Source organism: Lissotriton vulgaris, chromosome 10 (genome assembly GCF_964263255.1).
Source record: "Lissotriton vulgaris chromosome 10, aLisVul1.2, whole genome shotgun sequence".
Lineage (NCBI taxonomy): Eukaryota > Metazoa > Chordata > Amphibia > Caudata > Salamandridae > Lissotriton > Lissotriton vulgaris.
Genome location: NC_141698.1, coordinates 1,000,396,653 through 1,000,419,134, shown reverse-complemented (window position 1 = coordinate 1,000,419,134; position 22,482 = coordinate 1,000,396,653). Strand labels below are relative to the sequence as shown.

Here is a 22,482-nt window from a genome sequence, read left to right as displayed (position 1 = left end):
CACAGTTGACAGGGTTCCTCAGGTCGACCCACGCCCTAGACCAATCTCAGTACGGTTTAGGGAAGAACACGGGAACGAGACAGCATTGATCATGGCAGTGGAAGAACTCAGGAGTGTACTGGACGCAGGCGGGAAGGCTGCCTTGAATCTTCTAGATCTATTGGCAGCCTTCGATACCGTTAACCATGATACACTCCTGTCCCGCCTCGCCTCTCAGGGGTCCACAATTCTACCCTTGCTCTGGTTGCATCCTTCCTTAGAGATAGAACCTTCACAGTTTAAATAGGGGATTGCACTTCCAAATCCTTTAAGTCTCCATGGGGGTGCCTCAGGGCTCCTCCTTAAGTCCCAACCTTTTTAACATATACGTAGCCCCATTAGCTACAATCATCAGAAACTGTGGGTTTCTTCCAGTCTCCTACGCCGATGACACCCAAATAGTGGAGTCCATCTCCAACAACATTGACGAAACAGCGGAGAGGTTTAGGAGATGCATGGAACAAGTCAACGACTGGATGCAACTAAACTAAACTTAACTGTTTGAAATTATTGCCAAGTGGGGTCTTTGTTATAATGTTTATTGTATTGATCCCTTCCCACGCTATAGGCCTGACTAGATCACACCCCATTGAGTTTTGATCGGTAAGAATGAGTCAGCCTTTCTAGACCTGGTTATCACCATTGGGGACAGCCGGATTGAAACCAGGGTACACAACAAAATCACAGACAAGATCAGCCTATTTCTTCCACAACGGTTTCTACCCAAGAGCCCTACATGAAAATCTCCCGGTGGGCCAATTTCTGAGAGTGAGACGCAACTGCTGCTCTCTTGAAACCTTTGAATGACAAACCACTACCCTGAAGGAAAAGTTGATCGCACTATACTTCCCTCGGAAAAAGGTTCGAAGAGCCTGTAAAAGGGCCAAGAACAATAATAGAGAGGCAGTTGCGGAAACAACCCCTAGACCTAACGGATAGAATCGCTTGTGTAACCACATTTACTCATATACCTAGCAAAGTGCAAGGCACTGATCGTAAGCTGTGGAGGATATTGAATAGTGGTACCAACCAATGGCCATCACCTCTCTGTGCTTACAAATGCAATTCTAGCATACATGAAATGCTAGTACACACCAAAGCCAAGAAAAACCTGGTACCACATAAAATACACTCTGGAGTAATTGAGCCCCAGAGGGACATTTGCCATGTGGGAACTGTGTGGCGTGTGCTTTCATCACGCAGACCCATGAAGTGAATATAACATCTGGAGGACCTGGAAATCGAGCTCATTAACTAACTGCAACAGCGAAAATGTGATATGTCTAATCACTTGCCTATGTAATCCATTTTATGTGGGAATGACCACAGGGAAGATAAAGGTTAGAATCAATGAACACCGCAGCACCATACGATGCAGAAAGAGCACCACCAAATTGACATGCCATTATTTGGAGGCCAATCAGCCTGACAAAGAACCAACGTGTAGTTGATTGAAATGGGCAGAACCAGCTGGCTCCCGCCCTGGAACCTAATTTCACTAGCACGTTTATGTTTAAATGCGCACCTGGTTTTTTTGCATTTGTCACCCCGAGTGGGACTGGTATACTCAGACGTGAGTCCCTAGCTTTCATGCCACTGGAATAAAGCTATCCTGGCTGATGAATGCTGAAAGCCCGAAACCGGTCTTAGGATGCTTGTTTCCAGTCCAGAGAGGATCTGGCTTGGCAGTTCGGCTGGACTGTTACCATGGGGCACAGGGTCAAGACTGATTTGCATATGGCTGGGTTCAAACTGGAATGGCATGGTGAGCAAAAAAACGATGGATTTAGGCCCAGATCTCTGTACTGGGGTGAATGTAGGACATTGTTCTGCATTCTGTCCATCAACTGTTGTTTTTGTAAATGCACACCTTGACACAGCTCAGAATCATTCATCATTTGCTGATAGTATGAAACAGACCCCAAAACAACTGCCCCTCATTGAGAGGACTTACCTGGGGGTAGGATTTCACAACCACTACTGATATGCTGGTGGGTTCACTTATCGCAGGTGTGATCCCTTCAAGGTATTTAAGGCTAACAGACACTGACTCCAACGATCAGCGGGAGGAGGAGCCAGTACGAATAGGCGGGCGGCGTGGTACTCACCTTGGTGTAGTGAGTGGGAAGTGGTGAAAAGTAAAACTTACTACTGTGATTTTAGATCAGCATGGTTTACAATCCTTTTCCTCCCCCATGTAGAATGTGACTACAGGGGTTCCTGAGGCCTTTCTTCATTGGGCCTAAATGACCCTCTATTAGGGTAAGAGTGTGTGAGCTGGTTCTCATAGCATGACACAACACAATGTTGTTTGGGTATGATACACGTGTGCAGTGTCACACTTACACCACATGCAATTTTTTCTAAATATAAGATTGAAGAACTAGAGGTCGGGATGTATCAGTCAGTATATATTTTGGTAACACACACGTTATTAATGCTTAGCAGGTACCTAGGGACAAGCGTTAGACCCCCAGTATGTTAGTATATACGAACGGTATATGCTTACAGAGAATCCAATATCCGTCCTGATGAATGTCTATGGACTGGGTTGAGCCACAAGGCAGAAACATGTTGACATTTTAGTGGGGTTGGGGTACTGACACCCTGATACCTCTTGCCTAGTTGTTAAATACCAAGTGGTATGCAATATAGTTAAAAGCATACTATGTTATCACATTGGTATTTAATCTGTTTTAATTGATTCTAGGCTATTAGAAAGTACCTCTCTGATCTCAGGGTGTGGGCCCACTCTCCATCAAACCAAAGCTGTTGGAACGCATGGGGATATCCTATGATAAAGCATTACACCTTGTAGGTGTGTGAGGACATCCCATCAAACTTTTGTGTGAGTTTAGGAATATACTGACAATAATGCAGAATCAAAATGTGGTAGAATTGTAAAGTAATACAAATTCACTTGGGAGGCTTTTTTGTGTGAGATAAACTTTTAGAATCAACCTTCTGTCATTTGCCAATGAACCACTTTCCCACTAGAAGCCTGCCTGTTTGCTGATCTTTTAAACTATTTATATCCTTAAGGTGTTTGATATAGTGGTCATGTTCCTAAGCAACACCATAGTCGATTTTTGTCCCAATCTTAATTGGCTTATGAAACCACTCTACATATCTCTTGGTTGTACTAAGATGTTTGCTCTCCATATCTTAGCCCAAATGAGATTATATTGGTGTCTTACATTTCACATTTTCGATAGAATTTCACACCTTACAGATATGTGCATGCAAGCTTATATAATCAGTTTTATTGACATGATTTAAAGTTCTTTATGATGTCACCCACAGATGCCAAAGGTAGAGAAATTCAAACTTAGCCAGGGAACGAAGGACTGCCTCCATGCGAAGTACAACACCAGCACCTGCGCAACAGTCGTTGGAGACGACCAGTGGGGTCACCTACAGATGGACGCAACCTCAATTTACCTCTTGTTTCTGGCACAGATGACAGCCTCAGGTTGGAGTTACAACTGATGTTTAATAATTTATCTTAGCAACAATGCCTTTTAGAGGAGCACACCCTCTCAAAAATGAAAAACCGATCTACATGTTTCTCATCTCTCTCTTTCATAAAGGTGAAAATGTAGTTTATTTATACAGGCTTGACCTTGGATTCTTCCTATTTGCGCCTTTAGTGGGATTAGATAAAATGATGTGTCCTGGTGCAAATATGTTGAGAGCTCCTTGTGATTGGCCATACCAGTAAAATAACTCTTCAGCCATGTTCCGCTTAAAAAAAAAAACACAAGTGAATGGGGTCCTGAGCTTGAGTGAAAAGATATTTAAAAGTTCAGCTCTACTTTTTATGTCAAGCTATCAGGGCTAGCAGTATGCAATTTCAGAGTCCCGCTAACACATTATAAATAGCACTCACCACAGGTTTAAAATAATTTTTCAACATATTTCTATTTGGTCAATCTGCAGCTCTCAAAATATGCTGTAGTCCTCCACTCAAACCGAAAGCTTGTGACACAGACGTGCCCCTAACAGAATGTGCTCCAAATCTACTCGCATACACGCCACTCTCTCCCATCACCACAATGTGGTGTGAGACCCATCATGCCAAAATCGCTGGAGAAAGTAGTCTATGTAGCATTCTGTGAGATGTTAACAATTGACCACGCACAGTGCCCTCACATCTAAAATCCTCCTAAACGACACCAAACGGAGTAACATAGTCAACTTCCAGAACATATGCTTCAGACTGCAACTTACATTGTTGCCTCAGCTTTCCACCACAGTTAAAACCTTCTTAACACCCCACAATGAATAATACCTAGTGACTGCAGGTCTCAAAACTCTCATACTACACATGATTTTCTTAACCACCACATTCTGACCAATAGACAATCCATTCACTAACGAATGCCTAGCTTCAATAGCGGATCTATACACATTTCCCGTTCTATAAGAAATCAAACAATTGAGTCTATTAATTAACCACGTTAACTACATCAGTTGAAATTAAAACCCCATTGAAAGCACCAACAAACCAATTTCCGCCATGGCAATTTATATGCCTTTCTTGTTCCTGATGCCCAGGATCCTATTATAAGTATCAAAGATTCCACCGAAAGGCCTTGCGTTTACCATTGTCTCCTGAAATTCTCCATGCCATCAATACTAGCAGACCCAACCCAACCTGACTGTGATAATCTACCTGAGGACCTAATATCATGCTCCTGAATCTTGGAAGGCATACAGGGAAATCCACTGATATCTCAATCATGATAGGGAAGCAAGCTTGTGACCTCCAGGTTCAGAGTTAACGCAACCATTTTCTCCTTGTACCTGCGTACTTGCACCAATAATCTAGGCAAGGAGGATACATATAAGGAGCCAGCCCTCTCCAATCCTGTAAGAACACATCTTCCTCCCATGCTTCTGGATCCGGTCTCCATCTGAAGAATTCTGGGAACTGAGTGTTCAACTTGTTTGCTAAGAGATCTACAACGAATGGACCGCGAATTTCAGGAATCCTCAAACACCACTGTGTTGAGTTGCCAATCACTTGAGTCCTTGAAATTTATCAAAAACCAATTGGATGCACCATTGCTTAGACAAGGGATATGCTCTGCCATAACAGATTTCCCTTTGCTCAAGCAATATTCCCAAAAAACCTTTGCCAACTCCGCCACACCCTTTGATCAAGGGGCTCCCATCTTGTTGGCTTATCTTACTGCAGACACATTGTCCATGCAAAGCATCACGCAACATTATAACATCCCTTGAGTAAAGCACCGAATTGTAAATCATTGCCAACAATTCCAAACAGTTGATGTGCAGTTGCTTCTCTTACTTCATCAACCAGCCACCTGCGATCACGTCTTGCATCCTTACTTACAAACGCTCATCTGACTCTTACTATTTCTAGACCCTCCCCAAAAATAGCCCTGCCATTCCAAGCATTCATATTTTGAAGCCACCATATCAACTCCTCATTCGAATCCTGATCCAACAGAATTTTCTTTGAATATGACCAACTCTGGCTCAGACACTTAATTTTCAATCTCTGCAGAGCTCAATATTAAAGAGAACTTGGAAAAATTGCTTGAACGGTCAATGACAGTAAGCCTAGAATTACTTCCAACAACCTTAATCGTAATTCCTCCATCCTTAAAACCCTTTGCAGTTAATTTCTCAACCTTTTTAACTTCTCCCCTGGTAGTCTCACCCCTTTTTGATTCGTACCCACCACAAAACCCAGAAACTGTGTTTCCTGACATGGAACCAAACATGATTTGTTCCTATTTATTGCAAATATTCCGGGGACTCCAAAAGCTCTAATGCCTTTTTTGGGTGTTGTAAAATCCCTTCTGTCCCATCAGTAGACTGTCATCTAAGTATATGACCACCTTGACTCCTCTTGCCCGTAATGAGGATGCCACCGGCCGAAGCACCTTTGTAAAGTACCATGATGTCAACAAAAGACTAAAATGATGTTTCCTGAATTTCCACAACTTTCCTGTCTATCTGAACGTCAGAAAACTATAATGTGGCTCCCAAATCGGAACCGTTAGATAAGCATCTTTCAGCTCCAACCATGCTAACCAATCGCCTCTTCTCCACATGTCTCTCAACAGATGCTCACCTTTCATCTTGAAATGATGGTACACAACCCACTCATTCAACTCTCTTACATTTGTCCCGGGGCACATCCCTTTTCCTTCTTCTCCACCAAGAAAATGATGACCTTGAAATCCAGAAAAACATCCACCACATATGTTATTGCTCCTTTTGCAACTAAATCCTCTGCCTCCTTTGTTACAAATGCGCTGGCTTCTGCCATAAAAATTGAAAAAATATTTCTTGAGGCATTTTCCACTGCACTGGACTCTCCATAAATTCTATTTTGTATCCCTTGACAGTTTCCAAATCCCAAGGATCTTGGGTCACTCTCATCCAATTCCCATAAAATTGGGCTAGTGTGCCACTCAACTTTACTGGGATATCTGAATGGCCTTGAAATGCACTTCCCTACAGAAAAACCCTGTTGGCGTCTATCTACTTTTGATGATCTCCCTCTACTTCACTGTCTTTGCGTGAAATAACCCTGAGAGGTTCTGTATGTATCCAAACTAACCATATCCAAAAGGGGATCTAGATCTACGACCCAAGAAGGATCTGGAAGTTCTCTGTCCTAGACTGGGGAACCAACCCCTTGTTCACCAGGCCCTAGCAGAAACTCTCTCTCCAAAAACTTTCTTGTTGTCTTTTTGTGATTTCTGCATAGAGTTAAACACTCCCACATACTTTACCTTTCCTTAATAAAGGCACCCCTAAAACGGAATTCGGCCCTTCTTTGATTGCCAGTGCCATTCATTTGGATCATATTTTATTGGGGTGCTCTTCCTTCTTTCATCAGACAGATCAGTATTTTTGTAACCAAGTAAACAAATAGATCGCTACATCTTCTGGTGAAGCTCCCTAGGATCTACAGGATCTCATTCAAATACCCATATTCTGAGCTTTGTTAGAGGTCCATTGATATCTAAAAGATGGTCCTGGCAAGACCTCAACCCTCCAACCAGACGATTCCTTCGATCCCTCCCACTCTTACTAACAAATGCAGAGATTTTCAAATTCAAAGTCACTGCTATTTTATCTGGCAGAGATGACCTGGGGCGTTCAGATCTCTAACGCAATCTGACTTCTTTAGGTATGTCTCTCCTTAACTAGAGGTTGATATGCTTTGCCACATGCAGTGATGGTGCCCACTCTGCGGATAGTGGGTGCTTAATTAACAGAGGATCAAACATTTAATCCTCAAAAGGATCTAGTATTGCCATCTTTGATTCTGAGGCCTTTCATATCTTGTCTAATATTCCCTTCCTTTTTACCTCAACCACATCCTGATCAGAATCAAAAACAGAAGAGTACGAGAAATCTATCTCCGCCTCTTCTGATAACTCGTCTAAAACATCTATTTTTGAAACACCTTTCAGGCCTTTATCGTGCCCACCCTCCATGCCCACTGCACTATTCAGTTCATCCACACTGCAGTTTATTGCATTGTCTTCTACTACTCTCACCTTTTTTGACTTCCCAGGAATAACTTCTCCTGAAACTCTTTTCTTCTTGACCTTTCCTACTCAACCACTGCATTGTGTACCATCTCTATGTTTATGGCCCTTAGAAACTGAAGCCTTAAACACCTTTCTTTTAATATTTGGCCATAACGATTTGAATTTCCTATCTATGGTGTCAGAAATCCACCCCACTAATATTCCAGAATCCTTGTTCACCATTACTTCCAATCACAGCTATCTCCTTACATGAACATGGCTGTACCAGTTGAGTGCTGTAAATCTAACACATAAGATCAACTTTCTGTGATTAGCAGCTTCATAATCCATCGTAAAAAGGCAAAGAGACTAGTGAACTGAAGTATAAGAATTTGCTCTTTCCTACTCCTCTCTTGTACTCGGTTTTATCTCTAGCTCTAATTGGTCAATTCTGTAGTTTTTTGTCCTAAACCTATTGCTGGCTGTATAGATGGTAAGATATGTCCTCATCTCCTTGCACAGGTCCTCAGTTTAAAATCGTACACTATTTCTTTTAATTTCTTAAGTCTTCTAGTCACACAAATGGCTGTGTAGCCCCAACAACCAGAAAATAAACTTGTACAATCAGGAGTACTTGCCTCCGGATCTGCAATGCACTTTAATATGATCACAAAGAAATAAAACCAAAAACCTAATGGCTCCTCCACAGGGTTACCTCAGAGGTAAGCCTACCTCTTCTCACAAGCATGTTTCTTTCCATAGTCCAGTGTCACAGAATCTGAATGATAACGTGATAATCCGAGCTGAGGCCTTTGACTATTGAATAGTCTACTCTGACATATTTCTTTATAATTGGAAGTCAACATTTATTTTTAAAGTAAGGTAAAGTCCATATTATATTGATCTTCATTTTTTAGTTTATATTCCAGTGAAACCTGCTTGTGTATTTTGTGCCTTTTTAAAATTGTTCTTTATTAGATTTTGTCATAATCAAGATATCATATATCAGCATTGTCAGGCGATATATATATATATATATATATATATATATATATATTTATATATATATATATATATATATGTGCTAATGTCAGTAGTGTACATATTCTAGACATGTATTTATTGAGTATTTATGAGCAGTTAAAAGTTTAACAGTAACAGTGGAACATGCAACTTGTATTATTAATAGTGTGTGTACACTGTATGCTGTCCAATCCAGCAACGTAGCTTTACTTCCTTGTGCTGCGATAGATCCAATCTCTAAAGTTAATCGGCTTATGTTGATCGGTCGATTGCCCATGAGGCACAGGGCCAAGACTGATTTGCATATAGTTGTGTCTGAACTGGGGTGGCGAAGTGAGCTAAAGAACGATGATGGGTTCAACCCAGATCTGTGACTGGGGGTGAGTGTCTGAAAAGTTTCAGCTCTCCGTCCATCATCTCCTTGTGTTTGCTTTGTTCGCCCTAAGTTGGCAGGGTATCCTCAGAGGTGGGTCCCTTGCTTACTTTGCCACTAGATTCAAGCTAGCCTGGCTGATGAGGGCGGTTAGCCCGAAACCGGTTCAAGGATGCTTGTTTCCGGTCCAAGGAAGATGAGGAAATATAAATTTTATGGTCACGAAATGTTCCCTAACGTGTACCCCACCGTCTCCATGTACGAGCTTAAAGTGCATGTAACTTCCCTCCTGTGCCAGCTATGAAGACGCAAACACATTTGCGTCCAACGTTAACATGTCCTCTTTCAGATCCACCCTGAATGGGTTGAATATTCCGTTCCTAAATATGCCTTGCCACCGTCTTTGTATGGTGCACTTTCATGTATTCCTGGCTCTGTGCGAGTTAGGCCCTGTTTTCTGTCATCAAGCCTCTTTCCGAAAAGCATCTCTGCCTCCTGAAACTGCAAGGTGGGATGCCCCCACCCGTGAACTATGTCCTACTCCCTGCGAGGCGAGCGGAGCCTGGCTCGGCCTGTCTGCCTGCCAAAGACAGTATTTTACCTTCATGCTATCAGTATAGCCAAGCTTAGCTTCCCGAAAACACATTCCAGTCCAGCAGAATAGATAAACAAACCCCCGGCTGCAGAGCAAAGGGCCCGGCCTCTCTGTCTCCATGCAAGTAATTCATAGCTCCCGTTTCCATGGTAGGCCCATACCCCCTCGCTTTACCCACAGACACGTAGGCACATGTGCACGCACTCATAGTCAGTATAGGATAGCCTCTGTCCGAGAGACCTTTTCCTTCTAGATAATATGGTTCCCAAACATCAGATATCAGATATGATATAGGAACGAGTTGATCTGACATGCCAGACTTCTGTCTCTTTCCTCTAGTGTAAATGTCAAGTCCCCTGCACCCTCCAACTTTACGTCAATCACACGTCATGCAGCTGCGCGCGCATCCTAGCTACCGATTCCTGCTGACTCTGCACTATTCTGTCATAGAGCCACCCACTTCTGACACTTACATGTGCCGTTTCTAGAACACACCTCTGTGCACGCCTTAGTTCACGCCTTCTGATTACGTATTGTTAACACGTGTGTATCCTTATCTTGTTTCTCTCAGCTGTTACGCCTTCTGCATTGACTTCTATTGTGTATATTAAGTATAAAAGTAATGTAATGTCAATAAAGTATGCTCTATCCCTTCCTGCACCCCAGTGGTGTCAGGAACCCGATATCCGGTACCAGAACCATTCCTTTTTAAGGAATAAAACCCCTAAGAACTCTAACACCACGGACTCTGCATCTTTCTTTCCGATCGAGTTATTTTTGTTTAAGTACTTACCTGCATAGAAATTAGGATGGTAAATCAAATATTTACCACATTATTTTGGTGCCCGAATAGGGACCCCTCCCCCACCCTACGCGCCGGTTGGTGCGTTGCAGCCTTGGCCCCCTGCCACAGTCGTGACGGACACTACGCGTACCCGCAGGATTTCCTGTATCTCCCTCAGGCCTACGGAGGTGACGGAGACTGCGATCAGCACCCAGACGAGGCGGTGAGGAGTGCGGAGGATCCCGACCAGAGCCTAGCCGAAAGAAGCAAGGTCCGAGGTGTCAAGAGGCCCACCAGTTCCGAAGTATTCACGTATCGAGTTGAGTCGAGTCCAGTCCGGTCCAGTCCAGTCGAGTTTTCCGAGGCCTTCTGTTCCGTGCTTCCCAGTGAGTACCGTTGCTGGGGACGCATCTAGACGGGTGCATTATTATGTATCCGGTAAAGACGGGTTTGGGTACACAAACACGGTCTGCACTGTTTTAGACAGTGTATCTGTGCTGTTTAGCAGTACATCTAGTACCAAGGGTGGTCATACGTGTTCAAAATGTTTCATGTGATTAATGTCGTGGTATGAGTTGACTGTTTTGTGTACATTACTGTGTTTTTGTGTAACTAGCTGTGTTCAGAAGTAAGTAACAAATATCGAGTATCCAGCACTAAGTAACAAGATGCCATTTTTCAATAAGTTAAGACAGATAGGAACTAGGAAAGGGATGCTAGAGGAAGAAATTCCTATCCCCCCTGGGGGCACACCTGGAAATTTTATGTACCATAAGCATGGCTTAGATGCCATACTGTACCTAGATTTATGGGCCGATTATACTAAGCACCTAGAAGAAAGACACAGATGGCCCGTTACAGGAACTTGGGATGCCGAGTGCATCCTGAAAGTAGAAGAAGCGCTATGGAAAAAGAAAGCCAGACAATCTCAGAAAGACGCCATAGAATTTTGGCGTAAAGAATCACATAAACGTGCCGAAAAAGCCCTCCGAAAAGAAGACAGACATAGAGAAGAGTCGGATAAAGTCAGAGAAAACGAATTAGTTAATGAAGGGATCCGAGTAAAAGCAGAACAAGTAGACCGCATGCGAAACAATCTTGTAAATGGCATGTACTTAGTGACCGAGGGTTCGCCTGAAGCCACTTCAGAAATACCGAAAGATCTGCCGCCACCATTGGTTCCAACTAAAGTAAATCACAGGACTACAAAGGACATATTCCTTGCTTCCTATCTAGATGATGTAGCTCCCGCTTACACCAATCCACCTGCCCAGGTACCGCCTGCTGACGGTGACGGAGGTGGCAACCCACTCCAAGACAATGTCCCGCCCTTACCACAACAAAGTTCACCTGCCCAAAATCCTGTTCCACCTGTTCCTCCACCACTTCCTACACCTAAGATAAATACCCTGAATCCGTTTGGGCCTGACCCTGGAAAAACACCAGTTCAGTTACTTACACAGTCCCCACAGACAAGTCATGCTCAAGCCTCCGCCTCTGGAGGTGCGACAGGAGGTTACCAGACCCCGCCACAACAACATAGGTTAAACATAAGGGACATATTAAAGAACCGTACACCCCGAACCTCAAATTTCGACATGCTTAAAGAACCTCTTCCAGTTTGCAGATACGATCCAGTACCCGGTAAAGAAGATAGGATGTTATTAGCATCTCTACGCTTACGAAAAGTTACAGATTACTTAGTGTTGTTCCCAGGAATGACTGAACACCTAGATAGAATATACCATTTTATCCAGACTGGGGAAGATCCTGACTGTATTAAAGAGGCCCTGGCTCACCAGAAAGCTGACACTCAAGGTTGTATATTACGCTTCTTCATAAACTGTCTAATAAGAGAACGAGACAGGCCTGGGGTAGACCAGGACGAGATGGATGCACTAAACAAATGGGGCCAGAACATAGCCGAGGGAAAACACGATAAACAGAATTGTATAGCAAGTATGTACAAAAAGATCAGGAAAGAAGTAATAGAGATACACGAAAGAAAGAAACAAGAAAGGGAAGCAGATAACAACCGGCTTGATTCCTCCGAGGAGGACGACCCAGAGGAATCCGAACAACAACATAAAGAAATGATAGCGTACGTGGGTAAGGGAAATTACCTTAGGAAAGGTATTCGCCCAGAAAGCAAGAGAGTTTTTCTTTCCGGCATATCAAAACCGAATTCTTCTGAATATCTGTTTCAAGATACCGATAAAATGCTTCAAGAACGAATGGGGTACCATGTACTCAATTCTATGGATGAACAAGAACTAGCCCGGTCAGCAGTACTATGGGCTGACAATCCTAGCATATACAATGATGATACAGTAGCACAGACATTTCTGAACCTTTCCCCAGACTAACAGAAATTAGCTGGTATATACATGATTCAGCATCTTCTCACGTTATACAGAAATCAACACTCGGACCCAGGTCCCTTACCTGATACATTAGAAGCACTACTTATGAATAGATGGAGAGGCTTAAGTACCAAGTTGATTCAAATAATTCTAGAGCAACCGCACAGATATAACGCTTTCTTAGGCCCTCAATATGTTTCAGCTCCGCCCCCAGAAAGAAAAATGTTTCATTTGGAGCATTTTGACAGACAGAATCCTTTACGAGAAGTACACCCAGTTATGGGTGCCGATAATACCCTGAAACGTGTGAATGTGTACACACCTTTGACAAAGTTAGAATTATTAGAGATGAAGAAACTAGTACCCTGTCACGATAAAGACCCTGCAGGTTTTCACCGAGAACTTAAGGATATGTTACTCATGGGAGATTACACATATACGGATATTATGAAATTGTTAAAAGTACTGTTACCTACTGGCATCTATGAGAAACTCAAAGAATGGGAGGTGGGAGATAAAAAGATTATATGGACTGAAATAGAAGACGAGGAAAAAATCCGTACTCCAGGGCTAGGCCTTGGGGAAAAAGCTAAAGCATTACCAGGATTGATAGTACAGGTTTTGCCAAGATTATTGACAACTAAAAAGGAAGACTGGGACGCGATCTCAGCCTGTAAACAGAAACACGATGAAGATACTAGTGACTTCTATTCAAGATTCGAGAAATGTTTCATTATTAATAGTGGCCTGAAACCAAGCAGCGAGTCATACCCACACCTTTTTGTAAGTAAATTAGTAGAGAATTCCCTAACCCAGGTTAAGAATCGTGTATATAAAGTTGAGAGTACATGGCAGGCAAATACGCCATCTCAGATGTTGCAAATGTTACAATATCATCAGAACAGAATTAGGGAAGAACAAGAACATGAACAGAGACGTATGAAAGACACGAAAATGAAAATACTAGTTGCCCAGTCAGTCCCAGCTGACGGTCAGAAAAAGGGTGGGACGCAGACAAATAATTCAGCAGCTCCTGTTAAAGGGACATGCAACTATTGCAAGCAGCCAGGCCACTACGTAAATGAATGTCCAGTCCTGAAACACAATATAGTGACAGGTAAAACTAAAGAAAGACCGCGTCAGCCTAGACAAGACCAGGTCCAGCCACAGACTTCACAGAATATACAGCCTATGCATGCTTCATCACACACCGCCTAGACTGTAGCGGTATCACAGCCACAGCCCATTGCCACGACTCAGCAAGTTTCACAGCAAATGTACCAGTATGCCCAATCTGACTATCCCGATTATCAGCGATACACATGAAACAGCCTAGAGAGGGAGGTTGGCTTGCCTCTTATTGAGATTCCTGTAGATCAAGAGGGTCCTTATGTACATAGTCGAGTATTGGGAAAAGACAAAGTTTTTAATTGACACAGGGGCAAGCCGCACAACAATCAGCCATAATGAAGTCCCAGGGGCACCCCTCTCAGGCTCACAGAATGTTTCCCTTGGTTTTTCAGGACAGCCTATTGTAAATGAAGTGTCAGAACCCGTCCCCCTAGCAGTAGGTCCACTATCACGTGTTACAGACTTGTTACTCACGAAATCATGTCCAGAAAACTTGTTAGGAATAAAGACACTGAAGGCTCTAGGAGCTGTGATATGTTGTTCTCCGGAAGGAGTTAGACTTTTCCTGCGTGACTTCAAGGGTCACTATGTATTACGAGAGTTTGATGTCAGATTGAAAAATGTACCGAAACACCTGTGGGCACAAGGCCCAACCGATGTAGGTTGCATGCACATTACACCATACCGTGTTACACTCAAACCAGGAGTTGTTTTACCCCGAATCAGACAATACAAGTTACCACCCGATGCTGTCGTGGCTTTACTGGAAATGATTGAAGAGCTCATTGCCCAAGGAGTGGTCGTAGAAACCGACTCCAATATCTGTAATTCCCCTATTATTCCGATTCTTAAACGTACTGATCCCAATGCACCGCCAGTATATCGGCTGGTGATTGATTTACGAGAACTGAATAAATGCATTGTTCCACAGTACCCTGTGGTTCCCGACATCTCATCCCTATTGACTGCTATTGATTCAGAAGCGACGTTCTTTACTGTAATTGACCTCAAGAACGCCTTCTTCAGTGTGCCCATTGATCCAGAGAGCCAATATCTCTTCGGATTCAGTTTAAATGGACGAAGTTTCAAATTTTCACGCGCACCTCAAGGATTCACAGAAAGCCCCAGCATCTACAGCCAAGCACTAAAAAGACAACTTGATTGTATCCAAATGCCAGTTAACACTGCCTTATTGCAGTACGTTGATGATCTGCTGATCACCGCACGAAGTGAACCCGAATGTGAACAAGCATCACTGACCGTTTTACATTTTCTGGCCGACAAGGGACACAAGGTGTCTCCTTCAAAGCTACAATTCTGTGTTCAGCAAGTTGTGTACTTGGGTCACTTGCTGTCCAAAGTGGGGAGACAGCTCACTCCTGACCGCATCCAGTTAATTGTAAATATGTCACAACCCCAGATACAAAAGGAAGTGCGGGCCTTTATAGGCCTCACCTCGTACTGCAGACAATGGATTCCCCAGTATGCATTTCTAGCTAAACCACTCATTCAGTTGACAACACAGGAGGCAGCGACTTCGACTGCCCTTCCTTGGACTCAGGAACATACACCGGCTTTTGAGGAATTAAAGAAAGCTTTATGTCAAGCACCAGTTTTAGCGACACCATGTTACAGCAAACCTTTTACACTTTTTGTCACCGAACGTGAAGGTACAGCGTTGTCTGTCCTCACACAAGACCAAGCAGGTTCACATAAGCCTTGCGCTTATTTTTCGAGTACATTGGATTCAGTAGCCCAGGCACTCCCGGCGTGCTTAAAGTCAGTTGCAGCGACAGCCCTAGCAATCAGACAAAGCGATTCAATTGTATTAGGACATCCATTGACAGTACAAGTTCCACATTCTGTAGAAGTCCTTCTAAACCGAACCCAGACTCAACACTTGACTATAGCACGACTGACAGGTTATGAACTGACACTGTTCCAGCCACACATACAAATCAGACGCTGTAGCATCCTAAATCCCGCAACATTGTTACCTTAAATATAACAGATCCAGCCCGCATGATTGTATAGAGATAATTAATGCAGTAACAAAGCCCCGACGAGACTTAGCAGATGTTCCACTGACCAACCCAGACCTGACACTTTACGTGGACGGTTCATGTATGAGAACAAGTACAGGAGAGTTTTTTTTTTTTTTTTTTTTTTAATTCAAAAGATCTTTATTGACAGCAAAGCCATTGACATCACCAACAATAACACATGAACACGGTGTACCTCCGGAAGCGGTACCAAATTCTCATAAACAGCCAGTAGCAGGTCGTACACAGCCTTAGTGCCAGCATCCCGGAGGCCTGGCGGCGAGGTAATGTAGTAGCAGTACAACAATGCCATTCAAGGGTTCACAACGTAGGCAGCATACTGGTGTGGTGTGGCAACTGGCAATCAACTTGTCCATGTGATATACAGCGGTCCAACGTCATGGCTACAACAAGAAACTAAACAATACCCACCAAACTCCCCCCCCACCCGCTACTGTGTGTCTGTGTGTCCTCCTATCCTGTCCCAACTATAAAACCTCCAGAGTGTGCCTACCCTGTGTCCCCCCCCCCCGTCCCCCATATAGAACAGCCCTTACTCAGTTACCCTCCATCAGGCCATCCCCGGATTCTCACAGCTACCCTCAGTCAACCAGGAACTTCCCCACTCCCGCCCCCCCCGCGCCACAGTGTTCAGTGTTAGCTTCGAGCTCCTCTACTCTATCTTGCAATTCCACCGCCTCAGCGGTGTCGGAGCTGTCCTCCTCACCCTTCTGTATGTACTCCTTGTAAAGATCCCAAAAATTCTTGGGCCTGCTTCTGGGCGGAAGTAGGTCGCTATACAGTTCTGTCTGGGTACAGCAGTACTGCAGGTCCCTCAGCCATTTAGCCTTCGTGGGGAGGGGCCCCCTCATCCAGCAGGTCGCTACCACCCGCCTTGCCAGGAGCAACGCCATGTCTGCTAGTCGACGCAGTCCCGGGGCTAGTGGCTTTGAATAACCGATTAGCGCCAAGGCAGGAGTGCGAGGTAGAGGCTCCCCTAGTATTTGATCGAGTTCCGCGAAGACCTCCCCCCAGAACGCCTGCACTCCAGGACATTGCCATGCCAGATGATAAAAATCGGCTACCGGAGTTCGGCAGCGTTCACATTCGGCCGTGGTGCGGAGGCCGTAGCGATGGAGGCGCGCAGGAGTATAATACACTCGCTGTAAATATTTGAAATGCACCAAGCGGTGCCTGCCGTTCAGGGATATCTTGTGCGTGCTTGAGCAGCAGTAGCGCCACATCCCGTCATCTATGGGGGATTGGAGGTCTGCCTGCCAGGCCTCCCTGGCCTTCGACGGCTGCAGACGCTGCTGCGTCACACCCAGCTTATTAAGCTGTGTAATGAGCTTCGCCGCAGTGGTGGACTTCAGTATATATGTCAATTCCGGGATCTCCTCAGGTTCCTCCAAGTCTGGGCCCAGTATTTCACGAAAGGCCGAGCGGAGCCTGTGGTATTGGAATTTTTGTAACAGGGTGTGGTCTGCCTCAGCAACTAGTAACTGGTCCCAAGTTTTGAGTACGCCTCCCTCAAACAGGTCTTCCATTTTCGTTATACCAAGAGAACTCAGTGCCTTAACCACTCCCTTCTCACCGAGTGGATCAAGCCAAAGGGCCCACTCCACAGGCAACAGTGGGGAGTAAAGCAAAGTGCAGCCCCGAGAGCGCACTAAGCAATTCCAGGCGTGATTGGTCGCCTTCAGCGAGACCATCCGGCCAATTGCGCGGTCTGTGGGCAGGCAGACAGTTGCAGGCAAAGGAAGCGGGTCAGCAAACAACCGCTCCAATATGAGGTGCGGGGTCCGAGGGTCACCGTGCACCCATGAGTATAAATGCGACGCCTGGGCGACCCTATAATAGCGTTCTAGGTCCGGCGCTCCCAGCCCCCCCATCTCGCAAGGGAGTATCAGAGTCTTCCAACTAACTCTGGGCTGTGTTCCCCCCCAAGCCAGTCTCACCAACACCGAGGTGAGCTGCCGAAAGAAGGTCCTAGATAACACCACAGGCAAATTCAGGAAGAGGAACAGAAACCGGGGAAGCACCACCATTTTCATTAGTGCTATCCTACCCGAGAGTGAGAGCGGAAGCCGGATCCACCTATCAACGTCGTCCACTAGGTTGTTATAAGCTACTCCGTAGTTGTCTCGAACAAGGACCTCCGGGTCCGAGTGGAGTTGAATGCCCAGATAGCGAACTGAGTCGGTGGACCATTGCAATGGGTATTCCATTTCGAACTGTCGTGTCACCGGGGTGAGTGGGAACGCAATCGATTTGTCCCAGTTCACCTTCAGGCCCGACAACGAGCCGAAGCGGACCACCTCGCGAAGCACCGCAGGCAAATTAACTTCCGGTTCTCTGACGTATAACAGCGTATCATCTGCATAAGTTGATATCCCAATCTTATAAGTAGGGAAGCTAACACCCTCCAGGCTGTGGTACTCCCGCATGGCGCACGCCAGGGGTTCCGCCACCAGTGCGTAAAGCAACGGCGACAGTGGGCAGCCCTGTCGAGTGCCTCTACCTATGTTAATCGGGTCTGTCACTCTATCACCCAGGCGCAGCCTAGCAAAGGGTCTATGGTACAGTGCCCCAACCTGCTGAAGGAACTGTTCGCCCAATCCCAGCTTGCGCAACACGCGGACCATAAAGGGCCACTCAACCGAGTCGAACGCCTTTTCCATGTCAAGGAAGATAGCCAGCGCGCTGGTCTCCTGTTTGATATGCTGCATCGCGCCTAACACTGTGCGGATATTGTAAGTTAAATTCCTGCACGGGACAAATCCGGACTGTTCCGGAGCGACCAACCCAGGCACCAACAGGGCCAGACGAGTGGCCAGAACCTTAGCATAGATTTTGGCGTCTACGTTAAGTAGACTTAGCGGTCTATACGAGCCGCAAAGATCGGGGGGTTTACCCGGCTTAGGTATAGTGATGAGCAGCGCCTCCCGCATGGTGGTCGGCATTTCACCGTTCTCGCAGATGGCGTCAAACAGGGTGACCAAGTGCGGCAACAGCAAATCCTTAAAAGCCTTATAGAAACCAACCGTGAGGCCATCCGAGCCCGGCGCGCTTCCCGAGCGCATACCTGCCAGTGCCTCTAGTATTTCGTCTTGGTGGAAGGGGGCCATTAAGAATTCCCTGTCCGAGTTCTTGAGGAACGGCATGGCTATATGGTCTAAGTAGTCCTCCATCTCACCCTCCACTCCCTGTGTTTTAGACCGGTACAACTCCGCATAATAGCTCCTAAACGTCTGAAGTATCTGTTCCTCGTCCGTCACTGTGTCTCCCTCCGGAGTCCTCAGCTCCTCAATGACTAGCGGGCGTCTCGTGCTGCGGACCATGCGTGCAAGCAGCGCCCCAAGCCTTTCTCCCTCCCCATATTGTCTTGCCGTGGCGTATTTGCCCATATAGAGGACCTCTCTGTCCGCCAGCGCCTGAAACTCGGACAGAAGTTGGGAGAGCACTCCTCCTTCCACTCCGCCGCCCAGCTGTAGCCGCTCTGCCTCAAGCTCCGCCATCTTAGTCTCCAGAGTAGCTAGGTCCCGCCGAATGGATCGTAACACACTAGAATGTTTCGACATCGCCACCCCCCTGATGTAGACCTTAAATGCCTCCCAGACCGTAAAGAAGTCATCCACTGTGCCTATGTTTGTTGCAAAATACTGTTCTATTTCCTCAGCTAGTTCCCCCCTGAAGGCCTCGTCAAGCAGCGCAAAAGGCGGGAACCGCCAAGTGAAGGCCGGGATCCCCCTCCTGGACGTTGCGAGGCGGAGAAGAATAGGGGAGTGATCCGAAAGCGTGCGTGGGAGAACTGCACATGAGCTAATGTTGTTAAGTACCAGGGGGGGCGCCAACCAGTAGTCTATCCTGGTATGCACATCGTGAAATGCTGAGTAATGTGTAAACCCACCCGTCTTTGGATGTTTCTCCCTCCAGACATCCACCAAGTCAGATTTGATCATTTCAGCTGCCATGTACGTGGCCGAGGCCACAGGTCTCCGAGCCGGGCCCGCAGAGCGGTCCAGAGCTGGGTCAAACACAAAGTTAAAGTCCCCGCCCCACAACATCCAAGGCTGTGCATGCGTTCTAGCAATAGCAGACAGGGTCACATAAAATTCAGGGTGGTCATAGTTAGGGCCATAGACATTCACTATCAGTAAGTCCATCCCCTTACCCACACATCTCGCTAGGACGTATCTACCTTCCGGGTCTGAGTGCACCGGAATAAGCCGCAACTGTGACATTGGATTGGCCCAAATTAACACCCCGCGGGCATGTGTAGTGTAACCCGCAGCCACCGTGTTCCCGGACAAACCCCTGGATTTTAGCATTCTGCTGGAGAGTGGCAGGTGTGTCTCCTGCAGCAGAGCTATGTCAACATGATGTCTACTGAGATAGTTAAGGACCTTCCTCACTTTACGGAAGTCATTCAGGCCCCGTACATTCCAAGTCATTAAATTCAGTTCATTCGGGGCACGTGCATGCAAATTCGGTGTGGTATCAGCCATTACTAAGTTGCTTCAGAGCATGGTCCGTAAGGATGGTGATTCAGGACACAGTGGGACACCCCATCTCAAAGTCGCCATCCGGCGCTTGCGAACAGGGACAGCAGTACACTTCAATTCACACACTCCGCAGTCAAACCCCTTTAACAACCCCAACCAAACACACCCCCCAACCACCCTGAGTCTCGCTCTCACCCCTGTTACAGCAACCCACCCACAGCCGACCTCCCCCAACCTGGTCAGACAGACCCCACTCACCCCCCCCATGTACCCCCAACAGGTGTAGTGTCAAACAGTCCGACACCAACCCCTCAGAGAGTAAAACAACCATAGGCACCAGGGCAGAGCGCACCAATATAGTACACCACGAACTGTTCCGAGAGAGTGTCTGTACCGCACCCCTCCCAGCTCCATTCGAGAGTCAATGCTCGAGGCTTGGCAAAAAGTACTACCCAGTCCCACTCTAACTGGCCCCCCCGAGCTCTCACCGCTTGTCCAATGTACTCTTCCACGATGCACACATCACCTTACCAGGTCCATTGTGTAATCAAGGTGTCCTTCCCCAAACCGTGAGGCAGGTGCCCCTGCAAGGCCGGAGCGCACATATCATCAGGGTCCGTGATCCATCTGTTGTGTAGAGGGTCAATCCCCTCTTCAGCCGCCGTTTAGTCCTGTTCCTCCATAGACACTCCCTCCTCGTCCTCCTGGCCACTCCGGTTCTCCTTCCTTTCCCGTGTCCAGGTCTTGAGGGACTTATGCAGTTCTTTCGGGTCTGTGAAATAGTACGACTTCCCACCCGTGTTGATCCGGAGTTTGGCTGGGTACATCATTGCATAGTCCAGGCCTAGTGTTCTGAGTTGCTTTTTGTACGGCGCGAACTGTCGCCGTTCCTCCTGCACCTTGGCTGTGAAGTCCGGATAGAGGGAGATGTTCATGCCCTCATGTTGGAGTTTGCCCTTCTCCCTCGCCACCCTCAAAGCAGTGTCTCTGTCGCGATAGTTGAGCAGTTTCGCGATTATAGGGCGAGGTGGCATGCCGGGTTGAGGCTGCGGGCCCAGTGTGCGGTGGGCGCGTTCCACAATGAACATGGGGGAAAAGACTTCCTCACCCAAGAGTATTTTCAGGAGTTTCTCCACGTATAGTTCCATTTTCCCTGTTTGCGTGGATTCCGCCACTCCTGTGATTCGTAGGTTGGATCTGCGAGAGCGCGCTTCCAGGTCCTCTGTCTTGTCCCTGATGACAGTCAGGAGTCTATCGAATTGCTTGCGTTCTTTGTCCCACTCCATTTGGGCTTCCTCAGCCTCAGTGAGCCGGTGCTCCGCCATGTCAAGGCGCTCCGCATGTTTGTCCACACGTTCTGCCATACGGTCCATGCGGTAGGACAGAGCGTCTATCTTGGTGCCCACCGCTGCAATACTATCTTGAATGCCTTTCTCCATGGCTGCTAACATGTCCCGGAGCTCTGTTGGCGCCTGGGTCGGCGCCGCCGTCGCACCCTTCGGCGACGCGTCCGGCGCTGGCACCTCCGATCCCTTCAGACGGCGCCGTTCAAAGGAGATCTTCCCCTGGGTTGCATCGTTCTTCCCCATGGTATTCTCCGATGTGTGACAGCACTGAGCAAGGAGGCTCACCGATCAGGCCGTGGAAGGATCTGCTCCGTTTCTCGATACCTTGCCGCCAGTGGTCGGATATCCGGTGCGCCGAAAATGGCGACAGCAATGGCGGGCAGTACTCCGTCGTCCACAAGTTTCAGAACGTCCCAGTGCCAAAGGTGGCCAGGTCCTCATCAACAGCCCCAGGCAATCTGGTCCTCAACAGGATAAGGGCAGGTGGCAGAGCCTCATGCGACCGCTGTAAAACAGCCAGGCTGCGACACCGGGCTCGTTGTCGCCCCACCACGTGGCGTGGTGCTTCGGGTTTATGTGCTTCACCGCTCCGCCGCTTCTCCAGTCCCCTGTCCCACAGGGTCCGTGTAGAGTAGGAGGTAGAGGACTTTGCGATCCAAAAGTTGTCTCAATCGTGCATCGGCCTGCATGTTGTCCGACAGCCGCCGGTGTTGAGGCCGCACGTACAGTGACGTCGCCCGGCCTCTATTCCAGGATAGTGC

At 46.7% G+C, this 22,482-nt stretch overlaps 1 protein-coding gene across 3 annotated transcripts in view; it reads left to right on the top strand.

Moving 5' to 3' along the window:
- PHKA1 (phosphorylase kinase regulatory subunit alpha 1) overlaps positions 1-22,482 on the top strand; it is a 1,293,387-nt gene that overhangs the window by 213,831 nt on the left and 1,057,074 nt on the right. For all 3 annotated transcript variants that reach the window (XM_086942009.1, XM_086942008.1, XM_086942010.1), the window contains exon 4: positions 3,343-3,511. In XM_086942009.1, the coding sequence (XP_086798135.1) occupies positions 3,343-3,511 (169 nt within the window). The remainder of the gene's footprint in view (positions 1-3,342; positions 3,512-22,482) is intronic.